At 39.1% G+C, this 14,929-nt stretch overlaps 1 protein-coding gene across 7 annotated transcripts in view; it reads right to left on the bottom strand.

Annotated features, from left to right (window-relative positions):
• The window catches only part of LOC103496631 (uncharacterized), a 30,675-nt gene that overhangs the window by 11,292 nt on the left and 4,454 nt on the right, over positions 1 to 14,929 (bottom strand). For 4 of the 7 annotated variants that reach the window (XM_051082779.1, XM_051082778.1, XM_051082781.1 and 1 more), the window contains 8 exons: positions 10,684 to 10,884; positions 9,809 to 10,064; positions 9,310 to 9,553; positions 9,021 to 9,190; positions 8,345 to 8,944; positions 7,652 to 7,815; positions 7,321 to 7,537; positions 7,041 to 7,241 (listed from right to left, as the gene is read on the bottom strand). In XM_051082779.1, the coding sequence (XP_050938736.1) occupies positions 7,041 to 7,241; positions 7,321 to 7,537; positions 7,652 to 7,815; positions 8,345 to 8,944; positions 9,021 to 9,190; positions 9,310 to 9,553; positions 9,809 to 10,064; positions 10,684 to 10,884 (2,053 nt within the window). The remainder of the gene's footprint in view (positions 1 to 7,040; positions 7,242 to 7,320; positions 7,538 to 7,651; positions 7,816 to 8,344; positions 8,945 to 9,020; positions 9,191 to 9,309; positions 9,554 to 9,808; positions 10,065 to 10,683; positions 10,885 to 14,929) is intronic. The other 3 variants (XM_051082780.1, XM_008458563.3, XM_051082782.1) reach the window with 3 other exon arrangements.

Here is a 14,929-nt window from a genome sequence, read left to right as displayed (position 1 = left end):
ACTCTATACTAATCTAATTACCTTTATACCCCTAACCCTACTAATCTAGGTATCTAACAAAGACCTAGTTGAGGAAGTTTACATGAGCCCCCCACCAAGATTTGAAGTCCAATTTGGTCATCAGGTATGTAAACTTCAGAAAATCCTTATATGGTTTGAAAAAGTCACCCAAGCATGGTTTGACAGGTGCACTACCTTTGTCAAGTCCTAAGGGTATAGTCAAGGACATTTTGTTCCTACTTTATTTACAAAGGCTTCCAAGATTAGAAAGATTGCAATTCTGATTGTGTATGTTGATGACATCGTTTTATCTGGAGATGATCAGGCAAAAATTTAGTCACCTGAAACAGAGAATGAATGATGAATTATTAATCAAGGATTTAGGAAATCTTAAATATTTCTTGGAATGGAGGCGGCCAAACCTAAAAAAGGCATCTCTATATCTCAGAGAAAATATACCTTTGGTTTGCTGACCGAGACAACTATGTTAGATGTCGTCCTGCTAGCACCCCTATCGAATTCAACTGTAAGCTAGGAAATTTAGGTGATCAAGTTCCAATTGATAAAGAACAAGATCAGCACCTTGTGGGTAATTTGATTTACTTGTTTATACTCGTCTAGATATTTCCTTTGTTGTGAGTGTTGTCAACCAGTTTATGCAAGCTCCCTATGAGGAACACATGGAGATTGTCAACAGAGTCCCGAGATACTTGAAAACACCTAATAAAGGATTGATGTTCAGAAAGACAAATATAAAAACGATTGAGGCCTATACTGATTCAAACTGAGCATGATTTATTGTTAACAGAAAATCTACCTATGGTTACTATATCTTTGTATGAGGCAATCTTGTAACTTGGAGAAGTAAGAAGTAAATTGTCGTGGCCAAGAGCATGCTGAAGTCGAATACAGGGTTCTAAGTTTGAGAATATACGAGGAAATTTGGCTCCAAGTCTTGTCTGATCTTCATTTGGAGTCTGAGACACCAATAAAGCTATTTTGTGATAATAAAGCAACCATTAGCATCGCTAACAATCTAGTTTAACATGATAGAACCAAACATGTTGAGATTGATCGGCATTTCATCAAAGAAAGCCTTGACAGTGGGAAAATATGCATTTCATACATTCTTTTGAGCCAATAGGTTGCTGATGTTCTCACTAAGGGGCTTCTCGAACCAAACTTCGACTTTTGTGTTAGCAAGTTGGGCCTCATTGATATCCACATCCCAACTTGAGGGGTAGTGTTAGAGTTAGTGGGCTTGGCCCATAGAGAGAGATTTTCCCTAAATCTCTTTCCTTTTTTATCACTGCATTATTCTATTTATTCCCCCCTCTTGTCAGAAAAATAATAAGAAAAGTAAAATCATGGTTTTTCCCCCGGTACTCGGGTTTCCATGTAATTCAGCGTTTTCGTTGGTTTATTGCTTTCAGTACATACCATTTTCCCGAGGTTATGATCATATCTTCAATGTGGTCTTGTTTAACTTTAACAATTGCTTTGTACACGAACAAAGGATTAATAATGATTTTCATTTGAAATAAATCTTCCAAAGAACAGAGATATTTCATTCCAGTCATAAAAAATGAATAACATGTTGATAATTCGTAAATCATTGAAATCCTCTCTAATAACATCATCACATTTTCGAACCCATTGTTCTTGCAAGCTTTGGGTTTCTGAAGGATGGCTGATGTAATTCAAAGCTGGATATTTTTCCAAATGAGTTCTCAGCCTATTGTGGCTAAGAGAATTGGTATTTATAGATGAATTTGAGAGGTTATAGGCAGTTAGATGGGGGTTTGTTACAAAGTAGTTAAACAGTTGGGAGTTAGGATAACTAATCAGTTACAGCTGATTAGTTTAAGGCTATTAACTGTCTTATTAGCTATCTTATTACATCATTCCACCCCCTAAGATAGAACTCGTCCCGAGTGTATCGGTTGGTCAGCTTGAAGTCATCTGATGCATAGTATAGCTTAAGTCAGCAACATCGAATATTGTATGAATGTGTAAGTCAGCTGGTAGTTTAATTTTGAAGGCATTATCTCCAAACTTCTCTAGGACTCGGAATGGGCCAAGCTGTTTGTCTTTGAGTTTGTTGTAGGTGCCGGTTGGAAATCGATTTTTTCAAAGATGGATCATTACTAGGTCTCCTTCTGAAAAAGTAGCTTGTCTTCTCTTCTTGTCTGCTGTCTTTTTTAGGATCGTGTTGTTTTCATTAAGTGATCGTGGACTACTTTATGCAGGGTTTCAATTCTTTCTATCATATTTTCTGCTTCTATATTTGTGTCCACGGTTGTAGGGAGTAATGCTAGATCAAAAGTAAGTCGTGGTTGCTTGGTGTACACAACCTCAAACGGACATTTGCCGGTTGATCGTTTCTTCATGTTGTTGAAAGCAAATTCCGCTTGTGCAAGTGCTTAATCCCACTGTTTAGGTTTAGTTCCACTAAGACAACGTATCAAGTTGCCTAGTGTTCTATTGGTGATTTCTGTATGTCCATCTGTTTGTGGATGTGCCATTGTGCTGTATTTGAGGGTTGTGTCAAGTTTCTTTCATAGGGTCTTCCAGAAATGGCTTAAGAACTTCACATCCCAATCAAAAACAATGGTTTTGGGCACTCCATGTAACCGAACTATCTCTCTGAAGAAGAGATTAGCTATATATATGGCGTCATTTGTTTTTTCTTCAAGCTATGAAGTATTCAATGGGGTGGCCTTGTTGAGATAAAACAACTCCAATCCCTGTGCTGCATGCATCAACAGCCACTTCAAATGGTGATGAGAAATCTGGTAATTGTAGAATAGGGTTGGAAGTCAGTCTTCTTTTGATGTCTTCAAAACTCTCTTGCTGTTCTTGACCCCATTTGAAGTTTCCCATTTTCAAGCAATTAGTTAGGGGGCTTGCTAGTGAGTTGAAGTTTCTGATAAATTTTCTATAAAAAGAGGCCAAGCCAAGGAAAGCTTGAACTTCTTTAGTAGAGGTTGGCGTTGGCCAAGTGTGGATAGCTTCCACTTTTTTAGGTTCCATGCCTATTTTTCCTTCCTTGATCAAGAACCTGAGAAAGACAATCTCCCTTGTTAGGAATGTGCATTTTTTTGGGTTGACATACAACTTTATTTCTGTCAAGACTTGAAATAGTTTTCTTAGGTGTTGGATGTGCTCCTCATTGTATGTGCTGTATACAAGTATATCATCGAAGTAACCACTATGAATCTGTTTAGAAAGGGATGTAATACTTGGTTCATCAACCTCATCAAGGTACTTGGGGCATTGGATAGCCCAAAGGGCATTACTAGCCATTCGAATAATCCCTCATTTGTCTTGAAGGTTGTCTTCCACTCATCTCCTGGTTTGATTCGTATTTGACGATAGCCACTTTTTAGGTCAGCCTTTGAGAAAAAGGTGGTTTTGCCCAATTGGTTTAAAAGGTCTCCAATCTGTGATATAGGAAAACGGTATTTCACAGTGATGCGGTTAATAGCTCTACTATCCACGCACATTCTCCAACTTCCATCCTTCTTTGGTGTAAGTAATGCAGGTACTGCATATGGGCTTAAGCTAGGGTTGATGTGACACTTTTTTAGTAATTCTTCAATGTGGTCATGTAAGTACTTGATATTCTTCTTGACTCATTCTATAATGAGCTAGGTTAGGTAGTGATGCTCCTGGTATGAGGTCAATTAGGTGTTGAATATCACGGAGGGGTGGCAATCCCTGTGGTTCTTTCTTTAAGTGTGGGAATTCTTCAAATAATTTATGTAGTTTTGGCTCCATGATCTCAAGTTGCTCTTCTTTAGACTTGTCAGCAATTACCAGTCCTAAGAGATCTTGCTCTCTTTCCTTTAGCAGTTTCTTCCCACTTACTGTGATAAAAAGCAGCCCATTACTCTTGTGTTGCCTTACTCCTTCACTGTTTTTCTTGTCAATGGGAGTAAAACCACTTTCTTTCCCATCCATTGGAATTCGTATGTATTTTCTCTCCCCTTATGTAAGGTTCAAGTGTCATGCTGCCATGGTCTTCCTAGAAGTAGATGGCATACATCCATTTCAATCACGTCGCACACAATCTGGTCCTTGTAACCACTTCCAATAGAGAGGGGAACCGTGCAAATCTCGCTGATTGTTGCTTCTCCTCCCTTCCTCACCCATCCTATCTTATATGGATTTGGGTAGGGATTGGCCTTCAAGTTCAGGATGGTCACTAGCTTCTTTGCTACAAAGTTTTCACTACTTCCACTATCAATTATTACATCACAGACTCCCATTTATAGTACACCTCATCTTGAATAGGCTGTGGCGTTGAGGATTAGTTTCTTCCTTAGGAGCAATGAGAACTCTTTATATAATGCAAGAGACTCGATCTCCATCATCTTCTATGAACTCTGCCTCTTCTTCTAAATCTTTGTCATCTTCACTCATAGAATTGCCTTCCTCATCAGCCAGTGCTAGTCTTTCGTTGGGGGCAGTTGTTGGACAAGTGGCCAGGTTGACCACATCGAAAACACTTCCCCAACGATGGGCGAGTGTAGTTTTTCTGGCTCTTCCCTTTACTTACAGTCTCTTTCTTCTTCTCTTTGGCCATGTTCTAAATGTCACTTTCTTTTCCTCTTTCTGCAACTAAAGCTAGGGGCCGTTCATTTGTCTTGCCATTGTAATTCAGCTTTCTGGTAGAGGTTACCTCCCATGTAGTCTTTCCACTCGTATTCTTGATCTATGGCTATCATTTCGTCCACTGTCTCTGCAAGAGAAATCGCTTCAGACAAGAAGTGAAATGGTTGCAGCTTCACTTTCTCTTTGATATCAAATCGAAGACCGCCAATAAACCTTGCTATCTGATGATGCTCATTCTCACTTAAGTTTGTCCTTGTGCTCAATCTATGGAACTCTTCAATATACTCGGCTACCGATCGCTTCCCTTGACGACAATTCTGGTATTGGTTATATAAAGTTTGCTCATAATTTGGAGGTAGGAATCGTGCCTTCAGTAGCTTCTTCATCTTCTCCCACAAACGAATGGGTGGCTTGCCGTATCTCTGTCTATTGATCTCCAATTGATCCCACCATGCCGAGGCACCAACTCGCAGCTTCAAGGTTACTAAATGGACCTTTTTTCGATCAGGGGTATCCATGTAGTTGAAGAAATTCTCGGTGCTTTTAACCCAATCCAAGAAGGATTTTATATCACGTTTACCGTTATAGGTTGGGAGGTCGATCTTCATTTTATAATCATGGTGAACCTCTTCGTGCTTCTTGCCTTCTATTAACTTGTCCCATTCGCATTTCGTCATTGTAATTCCAGATATTCCCTTGCTCATCGCCACTTGAAGAGTCGTCTTCTTGCTGTTTAGCTTCATAATCTTCTTGCGTATCTTCTTCAGCATAACGAAGTGGAACATTGTCGGGTCTCCTTCAACGGACTTCCCTTTGGTTAGGTAGGTTCCTGTGATTTCTTCTTGCTCATCGGCCTCCTCTTTTTCCAAAATTCCGATCGTTCATCACATTTGCTTCGGTTCATGTCAACGCCGGTAGTTCCTCTATTCTCCAGCTCAGTACTTCCAGGTTGTCTAACATTCTGTCGAACTTGTCGTGCAAATCTCCCAAAGAATTTTCAACGGCCAGCAAGCGAACCATCGATGTCCTTGGTAAGAGAACGGTGATTTCCTCCGTTTCTTCTTGCTCACAGTTGTCCCCCGCGGCTGGGATTGCTCCTCTCCGACCAGCCATTCCGTCCCCAACAACCGAGGCTACTCTGATACCACTTTGACATAATTCAAAGTTGGATATTTTCCCAATTAAGTTCTCTGCCTAGTGTGGCTAAGAGAATTGGTATTTATTGATGAATTTAAAAGGTTGTTATAGGCAGTTAGATGGGGGTTTGTTACAAAGTAGTTAAATAGCTGGGAGTTAGAATAACTAATCAGTTCCAGCTTATTAGTCTAGGCTATTAACTGTCTTATTAGCTATCTTATTACATATGGCAGAGAACTCATTTGGGAAAATATCCGACTTTGAATTACATCAATGGCTTATCAAGTTTATTGGCTTCAAACTCTACTTTTTAATATGCTGTGCAGGGGAGAAATTTGAGTTCGAAGCCTTCACTTTATCTGCATAACTTAGGTCTGGTCGAATATACTGATTTCCATGTGAACAAGAGGCTGGTTGAAAAGATGAGTGCCACAATCCGTAATCATGGTTCATTAGGAAACTTTTCAACATTTGTAAGAAAGAGACCCATCCTTGTTTCTCACCCCTGAATAGAAGTGCACAAAGGATTGAAACCTGAGGAATTTCAAGCAACACATCTAACTATCCATCCGGAAGGAGCTCTGAACTTTGTGATTCTTGTTGTATCATCTGCACCTTTGCCATTTTTGAGAAAGAAGTTATGTTCCTCATATTGAACCAAATCCGATACAGGGGCAATAAACAATGATAGTTGATTCTTTGAAACTTGCAGGACTGTTTGAAAATGATCTTCAATGTTGAAACGTCCCTCTTGTCAAACCAAATACAGTAGAAGGACTCGATAATTTTACAACTCTTCACTTCCATGTTCCCGCCGGGAGGAGGGACAGTTGGGGAGGGGAAAAGGGGGAGAGGAGTGAAAGAAGAAAGAGAAAGGAGACAAAGGGAGAGAGAACTTACCTTGATTACGTGGACATATGTTTAAACAAACAAACAAATTATTTTCCATCCCTTCAAAACTTCATAAATTTTTATTTTATATTTATCTTCAAATGGTTACTACTATACAAGTCAATGTAAAACACTATTTCAATAAATAGAATTTTTTTTAACTTTTTTTTAAAACTAAAGTAAAACTATTAATTTCATGTGTATCGTGCCCGTTATGGTCTAGCGATTGAAATGGAGAGGAGGCCACTATTAAGTTATATTAAAGAAAGTATCAAGAAATCAAATTGCTCACAATTTCTATCACAAGATACTTCAAATTATCCTATTATAAGCCACATGTGACTGATATGAGGCACTCGTCGTATGGAAAAAGTAAAGAAAGAAGGAAAACTAACCATAACTTTTTCTCCAACATCTCTTTTGTTAGGTTCTTCATGTCCAACTTTAGATGAACTTGAGTTCTTATCTTGCTGCAATAGACTCCAATAGAAACGGTTGAGTGCTGACTTCTTCTTTTGAGCTTCAACAGCCTCTTCAACAGAAGTAACCATTCCTCCTTGTACTTTATTAAGCCGGAAAAGTCTTGCCTCGTATTCCTAGAAAGAGAAGAGAGCCTATATTCGTAATGCAAGTCGAAGAGGAAGCATCAAGGTAATTGGATTAATCAGGAAGAACCTGAAATAGTTCATCTAGTTCACAAAGAACACAAGGTGGTCCATTACTGTCTGCCTGACAATTTCGACAGTACCTAACACGTTCAATATCTTCTTCTTTTGGATTTTCCATGGTCTGATCAATTTCTAAAAGTCGATCCAGCACCACTTTTCTAGAAGCTTCCAAAAGGTCCAAACCACTCTGAACATGATACTTCAAAGCACTAATGCTGCGGAAACTGTTGTCAAGCTAAAAAATCAGTTAATATTCATGCAATATACATGCCATAAAGCATGATTTGTAGGAACAGAGGAAAAGAATGATGTAATAAAGAGAGTTCGACACCACTAACCGAGATCCAACTCTAGATTTTGAGTTGTTCAGGTTTCCAGATACAGCCTCTTCAATCTTTCTTATCAACTCATGAGAGAAGTCCTTATTCTGTTCAGCATGGTGAACTGCTTCTAACCACCAAACGTCGTTAAGATTTTCCCTGTCTTTGAGTTCACTTCCAACCTTCATTTCATGTCGAACAGGTATGGCACATAAGTTAGTAGTGGTGAAATTTGCACCCAAACTATCCATCAGAAAGAGAAACTACAATTTAAGCATCCAAAGAATAAAGGGGTCAATAAGCAACTGAATAGAACATAATGGTAATCATACCATCAATCTTTATTGTTAAAAGGATCTTACACGAGTTATATAGTGAATGACTATACACATTGTAACCACCTAGAGGAAGATAGCAGTATTAAACCACCAATTCATCCAAAAGCTTAAGCTTGTGGTTGAAGGCAAATTTAATTATATATTACCAACAGTCCCCCTCACTTGTGGGTTTGAAATATTTGAAAAGCCCAACAAGTGGAAATCAATTTTAATTCGAGAGGAAGTGACAATGCAAGGGCTTGAACACAGGACCTCCTCCTTGGACCACATGCTCTAATACCATATTAAACCACAAATTCATCCAAAAGTTTAAGCTTGTGGTTGAAGGAAAATTTAATTATATATCACCAATAAGCAGGATATAGAAACATACCTGCATGTAGGACTTTGTGAACTCTTGCTGGGCAATAGATAGCTTTGAGGAAAAGACAGCTAGATATTTCTGCCTCATAACCTCACATACTTTTCTTACGAATATTTCATCAAAGTAACTATTTGACCGATGGGGCTCATAGTTTTCTTCCTTTTTGGCGTTTGTATCTTTTCCTGTCAGCTGAAGAGGATGGTCTATCATCTTCCCTGTATTATCTTCACTGCAAGTAGCATACAGGGTCTCACTAACTTTTTGTTTCTTCATGATATGAACATGACCAACATACTTTTCAGAGTCATCCATCCTGGATGCCTTCACTTCGCAAGTTCTTGGACAAAATTGATCTTTTAAACGAGATTGTGACTGGTTCACGGCTAATGGAAGTATCTCAGCAAGATTGTGATGGATGTGAATGCTCAATAGAGGATCTAAGCGAAAATCTTCAATGTTCTCCTCTGCCAATTCTAGAGCTTCTTTATATAGTGAGAAGGCTTCAAAAAATTTCTTCACAATAATAGCTATTCCAGCAAGTGCATTCAAAGCAACAACTGACCTCCTCAGAGCTTCCTCTCCTTCTATCCTCGTCTTACTAACAAGGACCTGAAAATAAGACCACTTAGGCTAAAGTCGCACACCAGATTTCATGAAAACTCACATATCTTTACTTGAGGAATACCATCAATATTTCCTCCATTGTCATTGGGGATTGTTGCAATGAGCGTAGTCCCGAACTTCCTACTTGTGGGTGACAGCAAGCTTGGCGAAGTTTCAAAAGTGTGCTCAGCAGCTTACCAGCATCGGCATGGGTGACAAGAAGATCAGATGGAATATCAGAAGAAACACAATCTGAAAGCAGTAAAACAATGTAAGTTATATTAACAGCAACCTTCTTCCTTATAATGGCAATATATATATATGAACAGAGAAATATGATTTTTGAATGTAAGTCACAATCAATCACTAACAACCTGGGACTTTCCTTTTGACAAAATCATCTTTTAAACCTTGAATAACTTCACGGGCATAACTCACACAAGTTTCATGCTGCCTCTGGTAAAAATGCTCTTCAACTGGTGAAAACTTTAGCCAAGTGACTTGCTCCTCCTGGGGAGGTAGCTGCAATTCATCTGTAACGTGTATTTTTAAAGAACGCCACATTATTTGCTTAAAGAATTTGTGTGTGAATTCCATAGCACCAGGATCCCTCCTCTGCAAATTGTTGGTAAAAGATAAAAGGAATCAGGAAAGTCAAAATAAAAAACAACATGGGCCAATGACAGCAATGAAGCAATCCCAGAATAATACTTAAAGAAGAAGTAAGAAAAGATAATATATAAAAAATAGTAACAACGGCTGAGTTGCTGTGATGACAAAGGCCAACAAAGGTTTTATGAGGCATTTTCTCTCTCTTTCCTTTCCCTTTCTCCATAACCATGATTGAACAAATCTTTGAAAGCCACGTACCTCATATGGATCTCTTATAACTTCAACCCACCATTTATGAACATTAAATGGACTTGCTTTCAGAAATCGCAGTAATCCATATAAATCTTCAAGTTTCCTTTGTATGGGAGTCCCTGTGATGCACCAGCGGTGACTAGCATAAAGTCGTGAAGCCATTTCAGTAGCAGCAGTAGCATTGCTCTCTACCATTTGTCCCTCATCCAAACAAATCCTCCACCAAAATATCCTAGTGAGAGGGGTAGGGATAACAGGGTACCTAACATGAACAGTCCGGATAAATTATCAAAATTTTCAGTTTTGAAAGAGAACTACACTGAAGAAAATATGTCAACATTTCCTTAAAACATTTCCCCCAAATCCCTATGACTGACAAGAAATCAAATAGGGACCGATCTTGTTAGAAACTTAAAATTACTTGGAAGTAGAAACACAAGCATACCACTACAACTCTGCAGTCAAATTGTTCCAATGTAGTAAACAAAGATATTAAGGGAATAAAGATTCTTTTTCCTCCTTTATTGTTTTATGGAATTAGTCTTGTCTACGGCTTTTTCTTGGTGCAAAACAGAGCACTCTTTTACTCATTATAGCTTATCCTTTTTAGTCAGTAATTGGCATTCTCTAATGTAACCAACTTATGGTGTTTGGGGTTCTCCACTGATTTCATATACCAATGAAATGTTTCTTTATCAAAAGGAAAAAAAAAAAAAAAGATTCACATGTAGAAGGATACAAAAGATATTATCTCTAGAAGCAAATTGGTTAAAACAAGAGACTACGGCCTTAATCTAAAATATTACATTAACTAGTTACGGTGTAAGAAATAAGCAATTAAATTAATTTAAGGAACATTTCTCAAGATGGTAAGAACCGACCTCTTCTGGAATCTCATGAAGCGACGATCACCTTCATGCCTATCAGAATCATGTGATAGGTCTTCTTTAAGCACATCATATGATGTTAAGACTATATCAGAGTTGATAAGATCGTTAATCTGAACAGACAATGTGCCTAAAAGAGAAGTATCCCTCACTCCCTCGTAGACAAGTAGTTTTATTGAACCTGGACGAGTATGACTGGGATAATAAATAATAACTGAAAAGTCAGCTTGCACTACCAAATGCAAAAACCTTTAAGTGAACTAGTATCAAGTCTTTTCATAAAAACATCTGGTCAAAGATGATATGCGTGCATGTGAAAACAAAAACAGATGCAGCCATAATCTACAAAGAAAATGAAATCGAAATGGAGTAACGTCAATGAAACCACAGCTTTTAACTCAGCTCATCATTTGACACCTTCATTTTCATCACTAAAACAATTCCAACCCAATGTGATTTCTTCCCAGGGGTTCATAAAAATCTCCCTATCCATACTAGAACTAGATTGGCACTTTATCATTAAAAATGTTAAAATTAGTGGGCTTAGCCCATTGGGGAGATTTATCCTAAATATTCTTTCCTTTTTTTATCTATTTGTACTTTTCTATTTATTCCCCTCTTGTACCTATTGTATGATTATCAGAAAATAAAACATCGTGATTTTTCTTCCAATTTTCGGGTTTCCACGTAAGCTTGATTTCGTGTTTATCGCTTTCAATATGGTATCAAAGCAAAGAAACAACGAAACCCGAGATAAAAGTTTAGAAAAAACCCAGACCAAAACAGAAGCTACCGCCGTTGACATCACCATGGAAAAACTACTCCAAAGGATTCAGACACCGCCGATTTATCCAATGGGCCAACCCTTGCCACCATCCACGCAACCTTCCGGCCAGAAACAACCTCACAAGCCGCTGTCGGGAGCGTGGGCCCACTACCGCCGTCCATTAATCTCACTGTCCACCCCATTCGATTCTACGTGCCGTCACCTGTCCAACCATCTCACCCTTCAAGTCATTCGCCGCTGCACACGCCGCCCATCGTTGCCGGACAGCAACCTGCAGAACTGTCAAGTCTATACAGCAATGCAAATCTATCCGTCGACCCTTTACAGCAACCTTTCTTCTGTAGGAACGAGGCTGACCAACTCCATAACAGATTGGGGATTGAAGCAGGCGAGTCATCGGCACCCTCCGGTTATGGACAGCCAAATGTTTGTGGTCTCGGAATTAACCAAACCTACAGGAGAGCTATTTTTGAAGTTGGTGCATCCTAGGTACAGTCTAAATCGACCGATCTACCGATATATTCCAAGAACCCAGTAATTTTGTTTTCTAATGTGCCTTCAAATTATATAACTAACTCTGCTGCTTTTAGTGCTCGATCATGGACCCATGATAATGAAAAGAATAATGGGAAACCAATTCTCGTGAGTGAGCACTGCAAAAAACAATGGCATACCAAGAATCGGTGTTGGAAACTCTACGGTCAGCCCCCAAGAGGTAACAAACATTCCTCCAACGAGCAATAGAATTCAAGGCGTACCGATGTTAGGGAGACTGCCAGTACCTCTCAGCCAACTGGCCCTACTGCAAGTCAAACCAGCTCTTCTATTCTAAGCGTCATTGCTCAGTCAAGTATGTCTCAGTCCCTTGGCCTTACTAGTTTTGATGGGAAAATCCTTGGATTTTGGACTCAGAGGCCACAGAACACTTAACAGGTTTTTCAGAGCATTTTGTCTCTTATACCGCTGTGCTGGTAATGAGAAAATCTGGATAGTCGATGGCTCTTTAGCCCCGATTGCTGAGAAAGGACAAATAGTTTTCTTTGACGGTTTCTCTCTCTAGAATGTTTTGCATGTGCCTAAGCTTTCTTACAATTTGTTATCTATCAGTAAGATCACCCGTGAGCTGCACTGTAAAACTACTTTCTTACCGGAATCTATTTGCTTTCAGGACTTGAGTTCGGAGAGGACGATTAACACTGTCCGACATAGCAGAGGACTTTACATCCTTGATGATGATACCTCTGGTAGTAGTATCTCTAGGACTAGTTTACTGTCTTCCTATTTTAGCACTTCTGAACATGACTTTACGTTGTGGCATTTTCGATTGGGTCACCCGAACTTTACTTATATGAAATATTTGTTTCCTCATCTCTTTCCTAAAATAGATGTCTCCTTGTTATCTTGTGATGTGTGCATTCGGGCAAAACAACATCGAGTTTCTTTTCCTTCACAACCATATAAACCCACACAACCCTTTACCCTTATCCATAGTGACGTTTGGGGTCCCTCCAAGGTCATCACCTCATCTGAGAAACAGTGGTTTATAACTTTCATTGATGATCATACCCGTCTTACCTGGATCTACCTTATCACCGATAAATCTGAAGTTTCCTCTATTTTCTAAAACTTCTATCACATCATTGAAACACAATTCCATAAAAAAAAAAATTGTTATTCTTCGGAGTGATAATGGTCAAAAATTCCAAAACAATAACCTTAGTGAATTTATAGCCTCCAAGGGGATTGTTCACCAAAACTCATACGCCTACACTCCTCAACAAAATGGAGTTGTCGAGCGAAAAAATTGTCACCTTCTGGAAGTAGCCCGTTCCCTTATGCTTTCCACTTCCCTGAACCTTTGGGGAGATGCTATTCTTACAGTAGCTCATTTAATCAATAGAATGTCTTCTCGTATCCTCCACCTTCAGACTCCCTTAGAATGTCTTAAGGGAGTCCTACCCCTCTACTCATCTTGTTTCGGAGGTTCCTCTTCGAGTGTTTAGGCGTACCGCTTATGTCCACAATTTTGGCCCTAATCAGACCAAATTTACCCCTCGGGTTCAGGCTTGTGTTTGTTGGGTATCCCCTTCACCAGCGCGTTATAAATGTTTTCACCCGTCGTCCAGAAAATGCTTTGTCACTGTGGATGTTACTTTTTGTGAGGATCGACCCTATTTTCCGTTAGCCATCTTTAGGGGGAGAGTGTGGGTGAAGAGTAGTCTAACAACACCTTTGAATTTATCGAACCTATTCCTAGAACCGTGTCTGAAATTGATCATCATCCTATAATCCTACCCACAAACCAAGTTTCCTGGAAAACGTATTACAGGGGAAATCTCATAAAGGAAGTCGGGTCCCCTACTAGTCAGCCGTCGACTCCAATCCAAGACTCTGAACCTCCTCGAGATCAAAGTATGGAAAATCCTATTGAACCTTGTACTAATAATACAATAAGTAAGAATGACAGGTCTGATGTTGTTGTTCTTGAAAACATGGAAGAAAAGGACAGTGGTGATGAATGAGACTAAATTCAGAACAGAAACTAGTAACAATGAAACTGAACAGGGTCATACAAGGAAAATTAACAAGTATGATCCTTCTCATGATCTTCCTATTGCATTGAGAAAAGGTACTAGGTCCGGTACAAAGCACTCCATATCTAATTATGTGTCATACGAGAATCTCTCACCACAGTTCAGAGCCTTTACTGTCAGCCTTGACTCTACCACAATACAGTAAAATATTCACATTGCTTTAGAATGTCCTGAATGGAAGAATGTTATCATGGAAGAGATGAAAGCTCTTGAAAAGAATAACACTTGGGAGATTTGTGCTCTACCCAAGCGACACAAGCCTGTGGGATGCAAATGGGTATTCACTCTCAAATATAAAGTAAATGGAACACTTGACGGACACAAGGCAAGGTTAGTTGCAAAAGGGTTTACTCAAACCTATGGTGTTGATTATTCAAAAACTTTTTCTCCTGTTGCTAAGTTGAATACTGTCAGAGTCCTTTTTGTTGCTGTAAACAAAGATCGATCTCTATATCAGCTGGATGTCAAAAATGCCTTTTTGAATGGAGATCTAGTAGAGGAGGTCTACATGAGCCCCCCACCTGGGTTTGAAGCCCAATTTGGTCAGCAGGTTTGTAAACTTCAAAAATCCTTATATAGTCTGAAACAATCACCCAGAACATGGTTTGACATATTCACTCCCTTTGTCAAATCCCAAAGGTACAGTCAGGGACATTCTGATCATACTTTATTTACAAAAGTTTCCAAGACAGGGAAGATTGCAGTTCTGATAATTTATGTGGATGACATCGTTTTATCTGGAGATGATCAGGCAGAAATCAATCAACTTAAGCAGAGAATGGGTAATGAATTTGAAATCAAGGATTTGAGAAATCTCGAAATATTTCCTTGGAATGGAGGTGGCCAAATCTAAAGAAGG

Source organism: Cucumis melo, chromosome 3, assembly GCF_025177605.1.
Source record: "Cucumis melo cultivar AY chromosome 3, USDA_Cmelo_AY_1.0, whole genome shotgun sequence".
NCBI lineage: Eukaryota > Viridiplantae > Streptophyta > Magnoliopsida > Cucurbitales > Cucurbitaceae > Cucumis > Cucumis melo.
Note: the sequence above shows the minus strand (reverse complement) of the source record. Positions and strands in the feature narration are given on the sequence as shown.